General features: G+C 41.8%; 1 protein-coding gene across 1 annotated transcript; it reads left to right on the plus strand.

Annotated features, from left to right (window-relative positions):
• Positions 1–1672: 1672 nt before the first annotated feature.
• Positions 1673–6821, plus strand: LOC110494347 (amphoterin-induced protein 1). The gene is made up of 2 exons (XM_021569319.2): positions 1673–1909; positions 2496–6821. The coding sequence occupies exon 2, from the start codon at positions 2524–2526 to the stop codon at positions 4162–4164; it is 1641 nt and encodes a 546-aa protein (XP_021424994.1). The 5' UTR covers positions 1673–1909; positions 2496–2523; the 3' UTR covers positions 4165–6821.
• The last annotated feature ends 11588 nt before the right edge of the window (positions 6822–18409 follow it).

The raw sequence follows: 18409 nt of genomic DNA on the forward strand, positions 1-18409 counted from the left end.
GCGCGCCTGTATCTCACAGAACTAGTATGAGATTCACTTTCTGTGATCGCCCTCCATCTCTCTGCTTTGATAGTCATACTCCTGTAATTATCTTCTCTCCAGCGCTGCACTTCGTCATGTATTCCTTAGCACCCCTTTTCTAAGAGTGTATGATTCTATCTAGAACCAAAAAGGGTTATTCAGCTGCCCCCATAGAAGAACCCCTTTAGTTCCAGGTAGAACCTTTTCCACAGAGGGTTCACATGGAACCCCAAAAAGTTCTACCTGGAACCAAAGAGGGTTCTACCTGGAACCAAAAAAAGGTTCTACCTGGAACCAAAAAAAGGTTATCTTATGGGGACAGCCGCAGAACCCTACCCTTTTTTTCTGAGTGTAGATGCGGGAAGGGGGCTGGAGGTTCCGCAGCACCCTTGAGAAATTGAAATATATTTGCCAAAGTCATAGAATTACTGCTGTCTGTTGAGAAATTAAATCATGTAGAATACTACACCGGGAGTAGGTCTATAATTTAGCTACAGAGGAGCAATAGTTTATATTATTTTAAAATAACCTAGCTGCAGATTGTGTGTAGCCCAATCACAAGGCATGCCTACAGCCTGGAACGCGCGGCAAATCTGTCAGTGAACAGCATGTTGCCAAAACAGGCCTTTTGCAATATTTCAAATAGCCAAACATCGCGGAAAACACAGGTTTGAAAGCAAATGGATTCTGCTGAAAAGAGAAGACTAATCTGGAAAAGTAAAACGATGCGTTACAAAGTAAAACAAGAGAGAGATAAGGTTTTGGCACGAGCGCATCGGCCATCGCGGATGAGTGGACTATATTTCCTCCTCATATTGTACAATATGTGTCTCCACACACCTAGGCCAAGGCTATTGATGGAGTCAAGACAAGGTCGTTTTTATTCATCTCAGATTCTCAATTTGTGAGGTATTAAAAAATATTCTGCCAAAGTCTCCAGTAATCTAAAATTGTGTAGAATTGCATTTAATGCGTTTATATAAGGCAAACATTTTCCAGGACCCTAGGCCAAAATTAATTATCCCCATGTGTGCATCTCCTGCAAGCCATTCTACTCTTCTGCTCTATGTCAGCACGCAAAAGCAATGACATGCGTGCAATGCTTTATTATAAATGTTTTTTTGTGTGTTTTTTTCATTCGTTCCGATACCTCAGAGCCCCCCAGGTCAGCTCACTTTTTGTTCAGGCACCTCCCAATTTACAAATGAAGCATTGCATGCAGCCCCGCGGGCCGCCGGTTGCCCATCCCTGGCCTATAGGTTAGCTCAGATTATCATTCTGATTCAGTTGACATTCCTTTTTTTCTCATCATATTGCAATACCTATTTTCGAAGTTAAGAAGCCAAAATAGGCTGACTGGTATAGTACAATGGGGCCACATTGTGTAACACCTTGTAACAGTTGTACCTGTTATTAGACCTACAGTCTGAAGGGAATTAAATAACCTAAATAAATATAATTTAATACCCCTTTATCCTAATCTGTATTTAATCGTTTTACTATACCTTCCTTGATAATAATACGTACAAATGTTGCATTGAGCTACTGGAGTGGAAACTAACGGATTTGACTCGAGGTCGGTGCTGTGTTTGTAATAGTGCATCGCGTGAGCGCCCTCCCAGTAATCAATCAGAAGGCTCTTCATCCGGCAGAAGGCTGCTGCTTCGCTCTCTCTGATACGGCATAGAAGGCTTGACATCATAGGCTGTGGTCTACTCCGCTCTTAAAGAATCACTTCGAATAGCATTTTCTTATTATATGAAGTATAGCCAATTGGTAGGCTACTATTTTGCATCGACGTCCTGGGTCCATTTGCTGTACAAACCTGCGACATTTCTTAATATCGCCTTTGATCTTCTTCAGTTTACGCCTTGAGAGGGAGCAGAAGGTAAAATAATGCTTGTGGATGATTTATTTTAGGCAGAGGTCACCTGGATGTTGAACGTTTCTATAGGTTTTGAAAATAAAACTATGTTGCATGGCATCAGCTAATAGAAAAGTATTTAAATTGTTTTGGCTTTATTAATAATATATAGCCTACTCTCCTCTTTAGCAATAGGATATCGGCAGTGCTTTTTGTGGCTAATGTGGCTAGACATGTAGGATGTAATGTAGGCAGTGTATTCAATGTCGAACATGAGTTAGTGAATGAAACAAGCGTAGAAATTAGAGATCTGTTCTGAGACGCATGAAGTTCAACTCATTATGGGAACTTGTAGCGGTCCTGTGGTGCAATGCACCCCGGTAAGTCTACCATGTGCGTATGGTTAAAGTGCAGGTAAGATATTCTGATCATCTATTACCGTTTAGTAGCGCATTTACTATGCTTGACAGACCACGTGTGTGAGTTATGACTGTCATGTGGTTGTTTTATGTTATTGCTAGGTGTTGGCATAATTTTAGCCAGGGGACACTACAAATATCAAGGTAAAGGGAAGCAATGTGCTGCTGACCTCCAATATATTTTCTTTCAGCACATGGCCGATTGAGGATGTATGTCATATGAAGTCTAAATTCTGCATTGTGAAGACTAAGATTCCCTATCTAAAAATACATTCAACATCCTCTACCATGCCTGCACCTGACATGGTGGATGGCAAACTCTCTGGTTCCCGCTGTGCCATAGAAGGAGTGTCTATTAAGGGGCTCTTTGCCCTTCTGGTCCTGACTCTCCTACTGCCTTCAGGAGCAACAACCAGCTCAAAATCTGTCACCTGCCACAAAACCTGTTTGTGCGCCAGTAACATCGTTAGCTGCTCCAAGATGAACCTGACCAGCATCCCCATGGCTTTTCCTCGCTACACTGCTGTGCTGGACCTCAGCTTCAACCAAATCAGTAAACTGAAAGCTGAATGGACCCCTGTCAAGCTCAGCATGCTGCACAGCCTCCTGCTCAGCCACAACGGCCTCACCTTCCTCTCTTCCGAGGCCTTCCTATATGTCACACGGTTGCGCTACCTGGACCTGTCCTCAAATGGCCTGAAAATTCTGGAGGAGTTCATCTTCGAGCCCCTGGAGCACCTGGAGGTGCTTCTGCTTTACAACAACTACATCTCCCAGATTGACCGCACTGCCTTCTCCAGCCTCAACAGCCTGCAGAAGCTCTACCTCAGTCAGAACCAGATCCAGCGCTTCCCCCTGGAGCTGGTCAAAGAGAGGAATCGGCTGGAGAAACTCACTCTGTTGGACGTGTCCACCAATCGGCTCAAACTGCTGCCCATACAGGAGCTCCAGGTCCTGCCTGCCTGGATCAAGAATGGCCTCTACTTCCACAACAACCCGCTGCCCTGCAGCTGTGAGCTGTACAGCATGCTGTCCCGCTGGCACCGCCAGGAGCTTAGCTCTGCCACTGATTTCAGAGACGACCACACCTGCCTCCTCCCAGGCACACAGAAGGAGAAGGCACTCACCCTGGAGCTGAACAAGGTCCATCTGAATTGCAGCGCAGTGACCATTTTAGACGAGGAGGCCTACCTTGAGCAGTTCATAAGACTGGGCTGTGACACTAGGCAGAGGTACATGCTGAAGAGCTGGGTCCTTCCAGGCAATGTGCAGTTGTCTTCTGGTAACCAGAGTTCCAGGGTCCTCAGCGACGGCAGCCTGCAGGTCGGCCCCATCACGCTAGAGGACTCTGGGATCTACACCTGTTACGCAGTGGGGGAATCCTTCAACGAGACCCTGTATGTGACTGTGTTAGTGCACAACGCCACTCAGGCTGGAGGGCAGGAGGGCATGAAGACGGCCTACACCACATTGGTGGGCTGTCTGGCCAGTGCGATGATGGTGCTCATCTACCTCTACCTCACACCCTGCAGCTGCATCTGCTGCCCGGGCCAGGGCCTGGACAAGAGAGCCCCGGGGGACAGCCTTCACTCCTCCATCCTTAGCGTCTCTCCCACCCATGAGGACACAGGCCCGGAGGGGGGCGGAGGTGGAGGGGGTGCCTTTGACAAGCCTCCCTTTAACAGGCATGTCACCTACCTGGACCCAAAGGGCCTGCTGGAGCAGAATGGGCGACTGAGCCCATGTGGGGAGGAGGATGAGGAGTGGCAGGAGGAGGACAGAGGGAGGCAGGAACAGAGAAGGAAGTCAGACGCAGATTCTCTGAGCTCTGTGTACTCGGACACCCCTATTGTTGTGTGAGATGGTGTTTCGCTTCAACTGGAGGATCTTCCACATAAAAACACTAGGGGGAGGGTGGAGGATGGGTGACTCAGCTGCCTCAGTAGGACTGTAACTTGCTCATGAAGCAGGAGGAGGCTATCCATTTTCTATATGTAGATATTCAATAGGGTAAGTAGCTTTACGTAGTGGGATTACACTATCTTGTCTTTTTATAAAACAAGAACTTTCAACCAAATGAGGATTAATTCTCACTAATTTATTCTGTAGCAATCTATGTGTTCATCAAATGCTTCATCCCTTTGTGTTAGAATACCAATATTGTTGATTCTTTCCAGTGACAAGGGGCACAAATACGTTATGAGTTGTAGCTGAATTTATGCAACCAACAGAAGCAGCATTGAAGTGTATTCACTTGAATAGACTCAACATTGCTCCAATACATCTGTGCTGCTGTGACGCCTGGATCACCAGGCTAATAATAGTCTCTGTCACTTAGTCATTCTTGGGGGGGGGGGGGATGCTAATGGGACAGTGTGGGACAGAAAGGATATTTGTTAGCAGCCAGGCCCAGTCCTACCAAAGGGAGTTGCTGTGAAAATCCACTGAGTACTTCTGGGCATGGGTTCAAGTCCCTAAGCAAACGGACAAATGCAGACTGGGCGATTGTCTTATAAACATGGTAGAAATAGCAGCCAGTAGTACAGCTAAAACGCTAGCCTACTTAGCACCCCTGCCACAGTTGAGCTTGGGATGGAAACACAACTCTTAGCACTGGAACAACAGATATTTTGCTGTCATTCTTGTATTGCTAAACAGACACAACTAAGATTAAGGACTGATGTAGGAGGTATAATATAAACAAAAGTCATTGATATTATGCCAGCACCATGAGCTCAGAAAAAATGGTCAAGACGCAGTCAGATGCTAATGTTACCCAGCTGAAAATCAGGTTTGAGCTCAATGAAGTTTGAGCTCTTGTTTTGTACCTGAACCTCTGTTTAGTCACTCAGTCCAGTTGTATGCTATGGGGGTTTCTTAACACACTTCATTAGATATTACCTAACCTTGACTAACTGCTTTTCAACCTGAGAATCTCTGGCCCTCTTAACTTGAAACCAGGTGCCATCGTAATTTCAGTACCTTGATGGAGGAACTTACTGCGCTGCTGTTATAGAGGGACATCTCTGAAGACAGACTCCCACCTCTTAAGACCAAATACTCAAACCTATAGTATAAGCTGAAAGGCCCATTATTAACTCACAGTAAAGCAGTTACTGAACACACACAACAAAACATGTGCCACTAACATTTTCAGAAGCAAGACTTTCTTAAGCAATCCATTCATGTCTATGTTTCTGCCTGCTCAGGGTCATATAGTTTCATATGTATGTGTATATACATTATCTAACTATCTATTAATCAGATGTTTAATAGTATGTATCCCTACAGTATACATTATTATATAAAGATGTTGCAAGATACTGTATGTGCTTTTGCATACTAGCAGAGGAGTTGTAAATTAAAGACAGATAATGTTATATGAGAATATTATCATAACCTATAATCTTGTTATGCTTTGAAGACCCTTACATTTGACAATTGACATGGTCATTTCTGGTAGAAGCTATTGGACCTCTGGCTCTTCTGTATAAAGACTGCATTATAATCTCCTGAAGAAAAATGTATCATCTCTGACCAAGCAATGATTGGTTAAAATATTTCAAGCGTAACCGGTGTGTAATCTCTTATACACTCACAAAGGGAATCAGCTGAGTAATTGTTATCTGTTTATATACATATGTAAAAGTATTATGTGTCTTTGTTGTAGCCATTTCTTGTGATGTTCTGCGTTTGCCTACTGTACGTCTGTATTACTTACTACTTACTGCTTATGAATTGTTGGGTCAAGTACAAAGACATTAATCTGTAATGACAGACTTTTGTCAGAATCTCTTTGCTATGCTCTCAAATGCCTTCCTGTTCATCCACTGTACCTGTCAACTGTATTCACAACCTCAAACTTCCAAAACATGAAGTGTGATGATACTGTGTTTTTCTTGGAAAGAAGCACTCAAGAGACACATAACTAAGTAAAAATACTTTGAATGACTTATTACAGTGCCTAGTGGAAGTCTACACACCCCTTGCACAGTCTTCACATTTTTCTGCCTTAAAATTGTATTTAAAAAAAACTGATTAAATTAGATTTTTTTCCTATCGATCTATACAATGTGCTCCACATTATAGAACATTTATAGAACATTTTCCAAATGACTAAGAAATACAAAATGTTGTATTGATTGCGTATGTCCTAACACCCCAGAGGTAATACTTGGTGGAAGCACCTATAGCAGCCTTTACAGCTGTGAATAATTTGGAATCATATTCTTCCAATTTTGCACAACTCTTAGGGCAACATGCAGCAACATGTGAAGACTGTGCAAGGGATGTGTAGACTTTCACTAGCGACTGTGTAAGTACTGTTTTTGGTAAGTAGTTTATCTGTACTTTACTATTTACTATTGTACTTTACTACTTTACTATTTATATTTTTGATTACTTTGACTCCACTACATTCATAAAGAAAATATCTACTTTTTACTCCCATATAAAAATTTATTTATAAATGAGTTTTGGAGTCTGCCCCTGGCAATCCGCAAATAAAAATCAAGAAAATCATGTTTTCAGGTTTGCTTAATATAATATTTGAAATTATTTATAGTATTTACTTTTACTTTTGATATTTAAGTATATTTTAGCAATTAGATGTACTTTTAAACCAAAAACTTACTCAAGTATTTTACTGGGTGACTAACTTTTACTTGAGTCCTTTTCTATTAAGGTATCTTTACTTTTACTCAAGTATGACAAATGGGTACTTTTCCCACTATTGTCAATATCTGATCGCCTAGAATTGATGCTTTATTACAGCCCTCCTTGCGATATTGTGACGCGAGTGTCCAGTGTTAGTGAAGCATGATATTCAGGCCTGCTCACGGGCCCAAATGGCATGCCACTCCACTGGCTTCTTTTTCTACAGTAAATTACCCTAATGACATGTACTGTGATCACTAGGGGGTGAAATGTTAGAACTCACAGGATCACTGAGGTGAAAACTCAGTTCACTGGAGGAGCAGTCCGTTTACTTTCTTCAGGCACCATTTGATGCAGGCTTTTTATTCTCCCTCTTTTGGACCATTTACCTTTGGCACTGTCTTGTGGCTGTAGGTGCACACCATCACATCCCTTTTGCCATTTACAGGTAACTTCATTACAGGTAAACTGAGGGAAGGACAGTGTTTTTCTGTGTGGGTTTGTGTTTATCACCAATCTGAATTACTGTACTCGATGTCATTATGGATTAAGTGTCAATATCTGCAGAAGTAAAGGTATATTTCCATCTAGATTCTATAATATGAAGGCATGTGTGCCAGAACCCGCTAATGTAATACTGCTAAAGTGTAAATGAAGACTTCTACTATATTAATGATTCAAGAGGACTGGAGAGGGAAGTCTAAAGACCCTAGGTTCATTCCAAAAGGCTATATAGTGCACTACCTTTGACGAGGGCCCATTTGCCTCTGGTTAGGGAATAGGGTGCTATTTGGGATGTAATCCCTGATTTAGCAACGCTGACCAAAAGCAAAATCATCCAGGTTTTGTAATGAAGTGACAGGTTTGATTAAACTGGGTGATATGTCAGCAGATGCTAGATGCTTAGGTCCCATGTGGTTCAGTTGGTAGAGCATGGCTCTTTCAATGCCAGGGTTGTGGGTTCAAATCCAATGGGGGACCAGTATGAAAATGTACTACAGTAAGTCGCTCTGGATGAGAGTGTATGACAAATGTGAAGATCCCTGCACATTTTTACTTCAACTAGGTCTACGGCCTTGCAGTAACATACTGTACAATATGTATTGTCACAAATAGTTAAGTAATAGGAAGTATTGAGGTGTGGTAGTAGATATTCAAGCATAGTTTATAATTAGAACCAATCAACCCGCAGCAGAAATGTAAGAACGACCTGAATCTAAGATGACTGTATTTCGAGCAGGCACAGATGGCATGGTGCATGCAGTCAGTGCCTGCTGATGCTCAATGATTGGCATGTAGTTGTGTGTGTGTGTGTAGACTGAATTCAGAAGATGACTCATCCTTTCTCTGTAAGCCCCCTCCTGATTTAATGAAATGACTGCCGATAATATATTGTATTTGTGAGTCTATGGGTTTTCATGCCATCTAGTGGACTGTATTGTGAATGATTTAGCTGAACATGCAGTCTAACACTGTGAATGGGCCCATAATCAACCTGGTTAATCTGAACGAGAATCCATGTCATAAGTCAAACTACCACATTTGCAAAACAGCACAATAGACTTAATACATCACAAATCTGATACTGGTTAACTTTGTTTTATTCTCATAATTGGAATAATCGCACAGTAGTGGAGCTTGTTCACTTTTCATTACCTGTCTGCAGTTCACTTCAGATGTAAACACTGGAATAATGATGGTCGGTCCTGGTGAATCTTTGAGAGTCAGATGCAGACAGGCATGGTCTCAGTGTGGTGTTGGGGCACCAGCGTGGTTGTCAGCATCCACATATTTAGCAGATGTTATCGCAGGTGCAGCGAAATGCTTGTGTTTCTAGCTCCAACAGTGCAGTAATATCTAACAATACAAAACAATACACACAAATCCCCCAAAATAAAGAAATTAAGAAATATCAGAACGTTTCAGCCTGGGCCAAGCCCACACAGTTCTGGTCTCTGTTAAAGAGTGTGTAAAACTGCCTCATGAAGACCTCACCCAGGATCCACTGATCATTGTCCCAAGCAAAACCAGTACTACAACTGGAGCCATACTGGAGCCATACATACGGAGTATAACTGCAGGTGGAAAAGTAGCCTGGACAGCCACGAGTGGGCGTGATTGTCCACTATCATCTAGACTTAATGTGCCCAGACGGTGATACACTCGTGTCCCCTAGCGACAGGTTCGTACAGAAACACATCCTCCATTCAGGCTGCAACGGCGTCGGTTTCCCCCTTTTCTCGATTTAATGGTCTGTGGGTGGAAGGAAAAAAAAACGGAAAATATGCACTTTTTAAATTATTATTATTTTGTACTTGTACCCCTTTTTCTCCCCAATTTCGTGGTATCCAATTGAGAGGCGAAGGTCAAGCCGTGCGTCCTCCGAAACACAACCCAACCAAGCCGCATTGCTTCTTGGCACAATGCCCACTTATCCCAGAAGCCAGCCGCACCAATGTGTCGGAGGAAACACCGTACACCTGGCAACCGTGTCAGCGTGCACTGTGCCCGGCCCGACACAGGAGTTGCTAAAGCGCGATGGGACAAGGACATCCCTGCCAGCCAAACCCTCCCCTGACCCGGACGACACTGGGTCAATGGGTCTCTCGGTTGCGGGAGAATCTCTAGTGGCACAGCTAGCACTGCGATGCAGTGCCTAAGACCACTGCGCCATTCGGGAGGCCAATATGCATAATATTTTTCACCACCAACTTCTGGATGTTGCACACCGGGTGGGTCTGTTGTTTACCCCTGCCTGAACATGGTCAGCAACATCAGGAAGTAACATTAGCCACTCCACATGGTGGTGGGGAAAAAAGTATTAAGGAGGAAACCGACATCTTTGCAGCCTGAACAGAGGATGTTTTATGTATGAACCGGTCGCCAGGGGACACATAGCAGCAGGGCTAGTGGAAAAGTTTCTCTCTGATCTTAACAATGTTGAGTCCTTACATTGCAACAAGGAATAGAGATTTCAGTAATAGCATTGGCACATTGTGGTGATTTTAAATTGAGCGACCGGAGTTATGGGCGGGCCTTAGAGGGCCTGGCCCACCCTACCGTATCTCCTTGTCTGTCCAAATAAAATACTGAAATATTGATCATTTATTTGACAGAGACAAACAATCTGATGCTGTCTGGACCAAAAGATTATGGCATGTCATACTACTTCTGGCCAGACAGCATCAGATTATGTACATAGGCTACATACAGCAGAGAGGAAGAGGCGAAGCGAGAGGGCACACTCTAGCCAAAATCTGTCCAGTATAGGCCCAATGCGTTTCTATCGAATAATATGCAGGCCGAAGCTTGTCGCCTTCCTTTCCGCCTTTGAGACAAAGACTTCCATTTTTAGAGCGGAGACATGAGCATCTTATCATTATATAACGATCTCTGGTTTCAGCCTCTTGCGTTTTGGAAAGGAAAGTGGCGGGTGCACAGTGCACTTTTAGGATACTGGATTTCGCCAAAATTATACAACTACTCCTGTCTAAATAAAATCATTCAATCATTCAAATGATTGATTATCCCATATATCCAGTAGAAACGTCAGAAGCTCACTGGTGCAGGAACCTCTGACATGCTGACCACACTGCTCATGTCGGGTGTGCGAGCGTTGCAAAAATAAATGTGCACATACATGTTATTCAGTCATTGCACCCACATGTCAACGATCACCTGTGTAGCCAGGCGCTAAAATAGAACTTGGTTCTATTTGTGACTCTTGGCCCTCTGCAAGTCCTGCCTCTCCCATGTCCTCCTCAACGGTTTTTAGCAACATATACCCACATGGGTGATTGAAAGATTAACTGAGGCCCACACTTCAGTTGGTGGTGATAATGCACCTGAAAGTTGGTTGCCAACTGCCATATAAAGTCCAAAGAAGAAGAAGAAGTCTGAAGGAGGAGCATTTACTAGAAACAAACTCGGTTGACCCTTTTATCTGTGGAGTAACTGTTGGAGTAGGGGACCCTGCATTTCAGGTAAAATAACAACCCAATGTTTATATCCCAGGACAAATTAGCTAGCAACAGCAAGCTAGCTAGCTAAATTATAATAAATGTTTAATGCTTTTCGACCTGTCCCCAAATTAATATAGTTGGTTCATAGTTCGTTTTGATATTTCAACCTGCGTGTTCTGATCGCGTCTGGTGTGTGGACAAAAATTAACATGCCCGTGATGGCGGACACATGCGAGGGGGTGCTCTGGTCAGCATGTGAGATTCTGACCACGCCACTCGTGTCACGTGCGTTACAAAATAAATGTACACATACATGTTATTCAATCATTGCACCCACAATACTTGAGTACGTCAACGAGCGTATGCGTAGCCAGGCGCTAAAATAGAATTTGGTTCTATTTGTGACATTTGACGAACTGCAAGTCCCGCCTCTCCCATCTCCTCATTGGTTTTTAGGAGCATATACCCAATTGCCATCTTCTCATTGGTTTTTAGGCACATATACCCACATGGGTGATTGAAAGATTAATTGAGGTCCACACTCCAGTCCAGTTGGTAGTGGTAATGCACCTTACAGTTGGTTTCCAACTTCCATATAAAGTCCAAAGAAGAAGAAGAAAAAGCTTGAAGGAGGAGAGATTAGTAGAAAGAAACTCAGTTTACCATTTTATCTGTGGATTAATTGTCGGAGTAGAGGACCTTGCATATCAGGTAAAATAACAACCCAATGTTTATGTCCCAGGACAATTTAGCTAGCAACAACAAGCCTGCTAGTTAAATTGCCATAAATGTTCAAAACTTTTTGACCTGTCCCCAAGTTGGTTCAGAGTTCGTTTTGATATTTCAACCTGCTTGTCCTGATTGCATCTGGTGTGGGTGGACAAATCAACATGCGCAGGAGCGGTCTGGTCAGCATGTTTATTTTTTATTTAACTCGGGAAGTCAATTAAGAACAAATTATTATTTACAATGACGGCCTACCCCAGCCAAACCCAGACGACGCTGGGCCAGTCCCTATGGGACTCCCAATCACGGCCGGATGTGATACAGCCTGGACTCGAACCAGGAAGAGTCCCTCTTGCACTGAGATGCAGTGCCTTAGACTGCTGCGCCACTCTGGAACATTGTAAGGCAAGAACATTGTAAGGCAATGTTCCCTCAACTGCATGCGGGCGAGCAGCTCCACTCAGACTGCCAACCAGAAGAAATATGAGCTGGTGCAGAGAAGCACGAGACTGAACTTCACTCAACTTTCTACAGTATTCTCTTTTAGTTAACACTATAAACGTTTTGCTCTACTGTGGGAATTGTGATCGAATCAATGCAATATTAGCCAATAAACCGAAACAAAATGAACTATGCAAGATTTAGTATGCAAAACTAACTGTGCAAGAGATTTTCTTGTAGGCATTGGAGTAGGATTCTATTGCATTGACAGGCACCACTCAGGCCCATACTTTACACAGACCAGTGTGCCATAACCAATCAGAGCTGCAGTAGGCCTATATGCAAATAGCCATTGCCATATATGGATCTGTGCCATTCACTTTGAACTGGGCTGTTTAGGCTACAGTATGATCGGTCGCCAGTAGATGCTCTTGAGATCAAAGTGAAAGCTGCATGTAGCCGCGTTTGCACACATTTGTTCATATTCTTAGCTAATTAGTGAGTTATTAACCCAGTTATAGCTCATTTCTAGTCAACAATGTGGTTGCTTCCTACAAGAGCACAAAATGTGCGCATTTCTCGCCATCTTGGAAAAGTAATCAGATAAAGAGCCTTTTAATGTCGCAAAAGGGATGTGTTGTATTTTGAGAAAGTCTTGAATAAACTAAGTAGCCAATAGGCAGAGCGTAGCATAATTTGTCTGATTCTCTGTAATAATTGTATGGGAATAATAATAAATGTTATTTTGTAAAGTGGTTTCTTGCATCAAACAACATTTTCAGTCACCTCCTCGTCTGAAGGACAAGTGGATAAACAGGTTGTCAAGCACTGCATGCTTTTTTTTTTTTCAAGTCTCATGGAATGTAGACATTGAACAACACACATTGGCTAATACTGTAGGTTTAGGGCAGGGGCTAGTGCTCTCGCCATAGTTTAATTTGAACTTTTAGATTTTTATCATTTTACGATTAACAATGTGACAAAGATTTTGAGAAACGAAAACGTTATTATTGAAATGAAACTTTTACACAAAAATGTGCATAAAAAATAATAACTGGCATGCAGATCAGTAGAAATGGAAGGATAAATTGTACGCTTCCCTAAACTTGAAACTCACAAGCTGCCTATGGTTTTTAAGCTACTGTTACAGGCATAACAAACTGTAAACGGGCTAGCACGTGCACACATAGGAGGTCCCGTGAAAAAACTTTCCCCCCTATGGAAATCAAAGGCCCATCCAAATGATTCGTTCCGGCGCCAGGTCTGTACCAAAGTGTGGCTTAAGCTTTCTTATTGAGCATCGCTCAATATATGCTCAAACGGAACATTACACTACATTTTAGCGATACTTACTATGGAAAAATAGGCAGATGCTGGGAGGGTGAAGCTGAATCACAATACTCTGTAAAGTAGTAAGGAAATGTATCCTAAATATTTTCTGAAATTTGCTGAGCCACTTACATTAGTACCATAAATGGGTTTTTCAGTTATTATACATATGAAAAACATAACACAAATATCCATCACAAAACTGTGTTCATTTATAAGATTGAGATCCAGTGAAACCTGCCTGTATGCTCCCACCCAGCCATTGACATCCCTGGGAGGCCCGATGATCTCAGTGGTGCCAGAGTCAACCATAGCTTGGCAGCCAGCTGCACACGCCACAGTATTCCCATTGTACTGCAACAGACAGAGCACATATTTATTTACTAGGCAAGTCCGTTAAGAACAAACTCTTATTTACAATGACGGCCTAGGAACAGTGGGATAATTGCCTTGTTCAGGGGCAGAATGACAGATTATTATCTTGTCAGCTCGGGGATTCAATCCACCAACCTTTCAGTTACTGGCCTAACTCTCTAACCACTAGGCTACCTGCCACCTTAAGACAAATAGCGTCACTATTCTATAGAGTCATCAACAACAAAAGTATGCATAACACCAGTGACTGATCATCCTTAATGAGTTTGAATTTGGTTGGTGTCTTCTGTGGGACAATGATAATATTTTATTCTGTTACACATAAACTCATTCATTAGCCGTCCACAATATTACCTGTCTACTTTATACTGCCAGTAGCCAGTAGGTTGAGAGATGGGGATCCATTGGATGCTTCCTGTGAAGTAGGAGGGGTCGGTTCCTCCCAGGATTAACAAACTGCCATCTACAACCCAGTCCTCCAGGGAAATCTCACTTGGTCAGTTAGATGGAGAACACGTCTTGGGGGATCTTGCCATGTTTCCAAATGTTGTCAAATACAGGAGTGCCTCCCTTAATTGACAGCTGCTTGGGGAAGACCAGACTCATAATCCCATCCCATGGTAATGTCTGCATGAGTGTCCTCCACCAGACTCCGGCCAAAGATATGGTGTCACAGATCTGGGGAAAAAGCAGTCACACACATATACTCAAAATGCTGTTGGTGACATTTTAAGAATGAGAAGTACAAGCCTTTCTCAACAGCATAAATTGAGGGGATTGAATGTGATGTGGCTGTATTTGTTAGGGAGAAGCCATTGTTTGGAGGATATATTGGCACGGGTGTTCATTGAGGGCCAATATATCCTCCAAACACCGGCTTCTCGGGCATTATCACTTTTATACAACCGGTTACCATATTCAAATAATTATTTACATATTTTCATAAAAAAATGTTGATTAAATTATTCATACAATTTCCTCATTCCACAAGATATAACCGCGACACAAATCTTGTGTTGGTCCCCAAACCGGCTGGTCTTTCGTTCAATTGGTTCGGTTGCCAGAGAAGCAACCCAGTACTTCAGTCTTTTTGTTCTGTATCTATGGACGCGACCCAGTCGTTCGTTCTAAATGTTCCATTGCCATACTAACTGGCACCATTCTTATCCCTTGCATGCTAGCCAACTGCGACTAATTTACAGTCACGTCAAACAGTGCAAACAGAATGACAGCAAAGTAGCTGCATTTGCGTTTGTTTAAACTGTTTTCTAGTGACATTTATTTGCATACATCCATAACAATGAGCTGATGATGCGCGATTTCGACTGGCGTAGAAAACGTGCTCTCGTCAGGACACCTATTCAGAGGAGCAAGCCAACAACACAGCTAACACAATCACTTCAAACTGAAGCTGGAAAGACAGCAAACTAGCTGCACTTCGTTTCGTTTTAGCTGTTTTCGATTGATAGTTCTTTGTATATATCCATAAAAAAATAATGATTCATGATTTCGACTGGCTGAGAAAAGCTGCCTGCCTGTCTGTCTCTTCCCGACAAGTTCATTACTATGCGACATCTGGAGATCGAATTTGAATGTTGAAACAAAGTTGTCTGTCTCTCTGACATTTGCAAGGTTTATACAAATCTCCGCTGTTGAAAACGAAATGTTAGTCTAAAAGAAATGTGAGATAATGTCTAAATGCAATTTATAGTGGAGGTCAGGCAGCCAGTTTATAATAGCAATAAGGCGTCTCGGGTCTTTGTGGTATATGGCCAATATACCACGGCCAAGGGCTGTTCTTAGCGTGACGCAACACGGATTGCCTGGGAAAATGCCTATTTACTCTGTTCTGACTGCACAATCCACTGTCTCATCAGCCCAGCCATGCTATTTTTGAACCTAATTAGAGCAGTAACAAAGAAATGCTTTGTCATACCCGTGGTATACGGTCTGATATACAACGGCTGTCACCACCCAGTTTATAATTAAGCAATAATGCCAGAGGTGTGGTATATGGCAAGACAAAATATTTAAGTCCCTTTGAATGAGGTATGGTAGTAGGTGCCAGGCGCACAGGTTTGAGTGTTTCAAGAACTGCAACTCTGTTGGGTTTTTCAGTCTCAACAGTTTCCTGTGTGAATCAAGAATGGTTCACCATCCAAAGGACACCCAGCCAACATGACAACTGTGGGAATCTTCAGAGTCAAGATGGGCCTTTCGAGACCTTGTATAGTCCATGCTCCGGTGAATTGAGGCTGTTCTGAGGGCAAAAGGGGATGCAACTCAATATTAGGAAGGTGTTCCTAATGTTTTGTACACTCAGCGTGAATTATTTGAAGTGGCAAGTGTTTCTATTTGTGTACTGTTGTCAACTCCATGAGAAAGACAAGCATACAATAAATCTACATCTGCACTAATAAAATGCATATACAGTACATGTAGGTCACACCTTGTTACAGGTTAATAATAAGTTGCATAGATTAACTGGAACAGTATGTCATGACTCAGCATTTCCCACAAAGATTTCTGTAAAATGGGGCTGTTGACTTTTCAGAATGTGAGCATGTAATAACATATGAGTGTGTTTTAGTTTAATGGCTTCAATTACCCATATTATTTATGAATGGCCATTTGATACAAAGAATAGTGACTTTAATGACTGCAAATAAAGGTCTGAGCGTACTTTCCGCATACTTGAGTCTGATGGGAATTGTTCGCGTCTCACCAATTTGATTCGATTATCACTTGATTAGAGTGTTTTTAAACACGATAATGTCAGTAATAACGTTTCTGATATTTCACATGCATCTGAATAAGATCTAAGTGATGTAGGTAATTGTCAAACTTCTTTAGACAACTCTGCCCTCTAAAGGACAAAGTCAGACATCATCATAATGTACACTGTCTTATAATTTCGTAAAATTGTATTTAATGCCAACAAAACTGTAATAACTTTAGATCATTCAACCTCATCTTCAAATGTACAAAAGTAATAAAAGAGAACACACTTGATAAAAAACAACAGCCATGTTTAAAATAAGACTCTTTATTTAAAAAAATATTATACAAATTGTTTTAATTGAAACGTAATGTGGTATGTACAAATTACAATTAGCTCAAATAGTAAATAATGACTCTGGCTAAATGCACATTAAATGGTAAACACTGACAGCATTAGAACATGTACTCACCAACATGTGGATCCCTTGTCAGATGAATTCCTTGTTTAATACTGTATCAACCAGATGTTTGTTAATTAGATAAAACATTATGGTAAAACTCTGACCCGTGTAGTTTTACAGTTCTGTTTTCAGGTTGTATGACTCTTCCAGAGCAGAAAGTTTAATGGAGCAAGCTTCTTTATTTCCTCCTTTTCTGAATGTTGCTCCTGTGAAACTCAAACGTGATTAATCCCTGTTCACTCCTTTCATGAGGAATACAAAAGGAGGTCATAATACAGCAGTATGGGTTTAATGTGTATTTACTACAGTGCATGATGTAGTACCTGCTGCAAACGGTTTCCTGGAGGATTAATCGATGAGCTGAGGACTGAAACCGGGCCACATCCTTAACACAAAGACAAGACTGGCCAGAGAAACAACAAACACATGTAGCACATTAAACCATTTGAACATGTCATACAAACATCGATATCCCCTGAAATTGTACTGGAGAAAAATTAACAACTTAATATCACATATCATAAGGATATGTTCTAAATAAACCAAAGCCTTCAGTATCAAACATATTAACTAAGTGTTATAATATAGTAGAAAAAAAAGCTGATTAAATCTTATAGAATCGTATTGTGAATGGTTAAACGACCGCATTTGCTGTTCATAGCCCCCTGGGACTAGTGATGGCTAAGAGAAAGTCACTACTTACCTCTTCATAATGCAAAGGCAACATTATCTACTGTGAAATAAGTAATTAATCAAAACCCATTCAATATCATCAGTGAAGAAGGGCGCTGCATGATCTGACAACATAACACAACTACTGATGATCAATACTCATGGTATATTTATACGTCTATCCTTTCTGCTATTCTCAACTGGAGGTGGGGGCATGAGTCCGCTGCTGTTCTTCCATTTGTGTCTAATCTGTCAAATGCAACTGTGAGATTATTTCATGTGTCCCTGCCATTTTATGCAGTTGTACAAGCAGTATTGATCATATCAGGCATACTACCAGGTCTTCAGGCACCTGTTATCAGATATTTCCATCACTAAGATTTCTGTTAAACTGAATGTTATGCTCATGCTGCAGACATAAAAAGCTGATGTTTTCAAGACCGTGTCACTCCCCCACTCATTATAAGCAGGGAACACACTATCCTACCCATTCATATCATTAAACAAAATGGATCCTGTCTCCCCTGATAATGTGCAGTTCTAATTTTAACTAACATTTGTTCTCTACCAGTTGTTCTTCCTGCATGCTGTTAAATAGCACATCTGAATACTTTACCATTTTTTAAAACAATATAGTCTATGAGGATATTATTAGATATGTGTATGATTTTAGGAATAGTCCTGACCTAGCTATTTCTCTATCACTCCCCAGTTACACTTGACGGAGTAAAACGTCATACTCAATTTAACTTACCGGTACGT

Source organism: Oncorhynchus mykiss, chromosome 17 (genome assembly GCF_013265735.2).
Source record: "Oncorhynchus mykiss isolate Arlee chromosome 17, USDA_OmykA_1.1, whole genome shotgun sequence".
NCBI classification, from domain to species: domain Eukaryota; kingdom Metazoa; phylum Chordata; class Actinopteri; order Salmoniformes; family Salmonidae; genus Oncorhynchus; species Oncorhynchus mykiss.

Coding starts and splice junctions, on each gene's coding strand:
- LOC110494347 (XM_021569319.2), top strand. CDS start 2,524: ATGAAGTCTAAATTCTGCATTGTGAAGACTAAGATTCCCTATCTAAAA.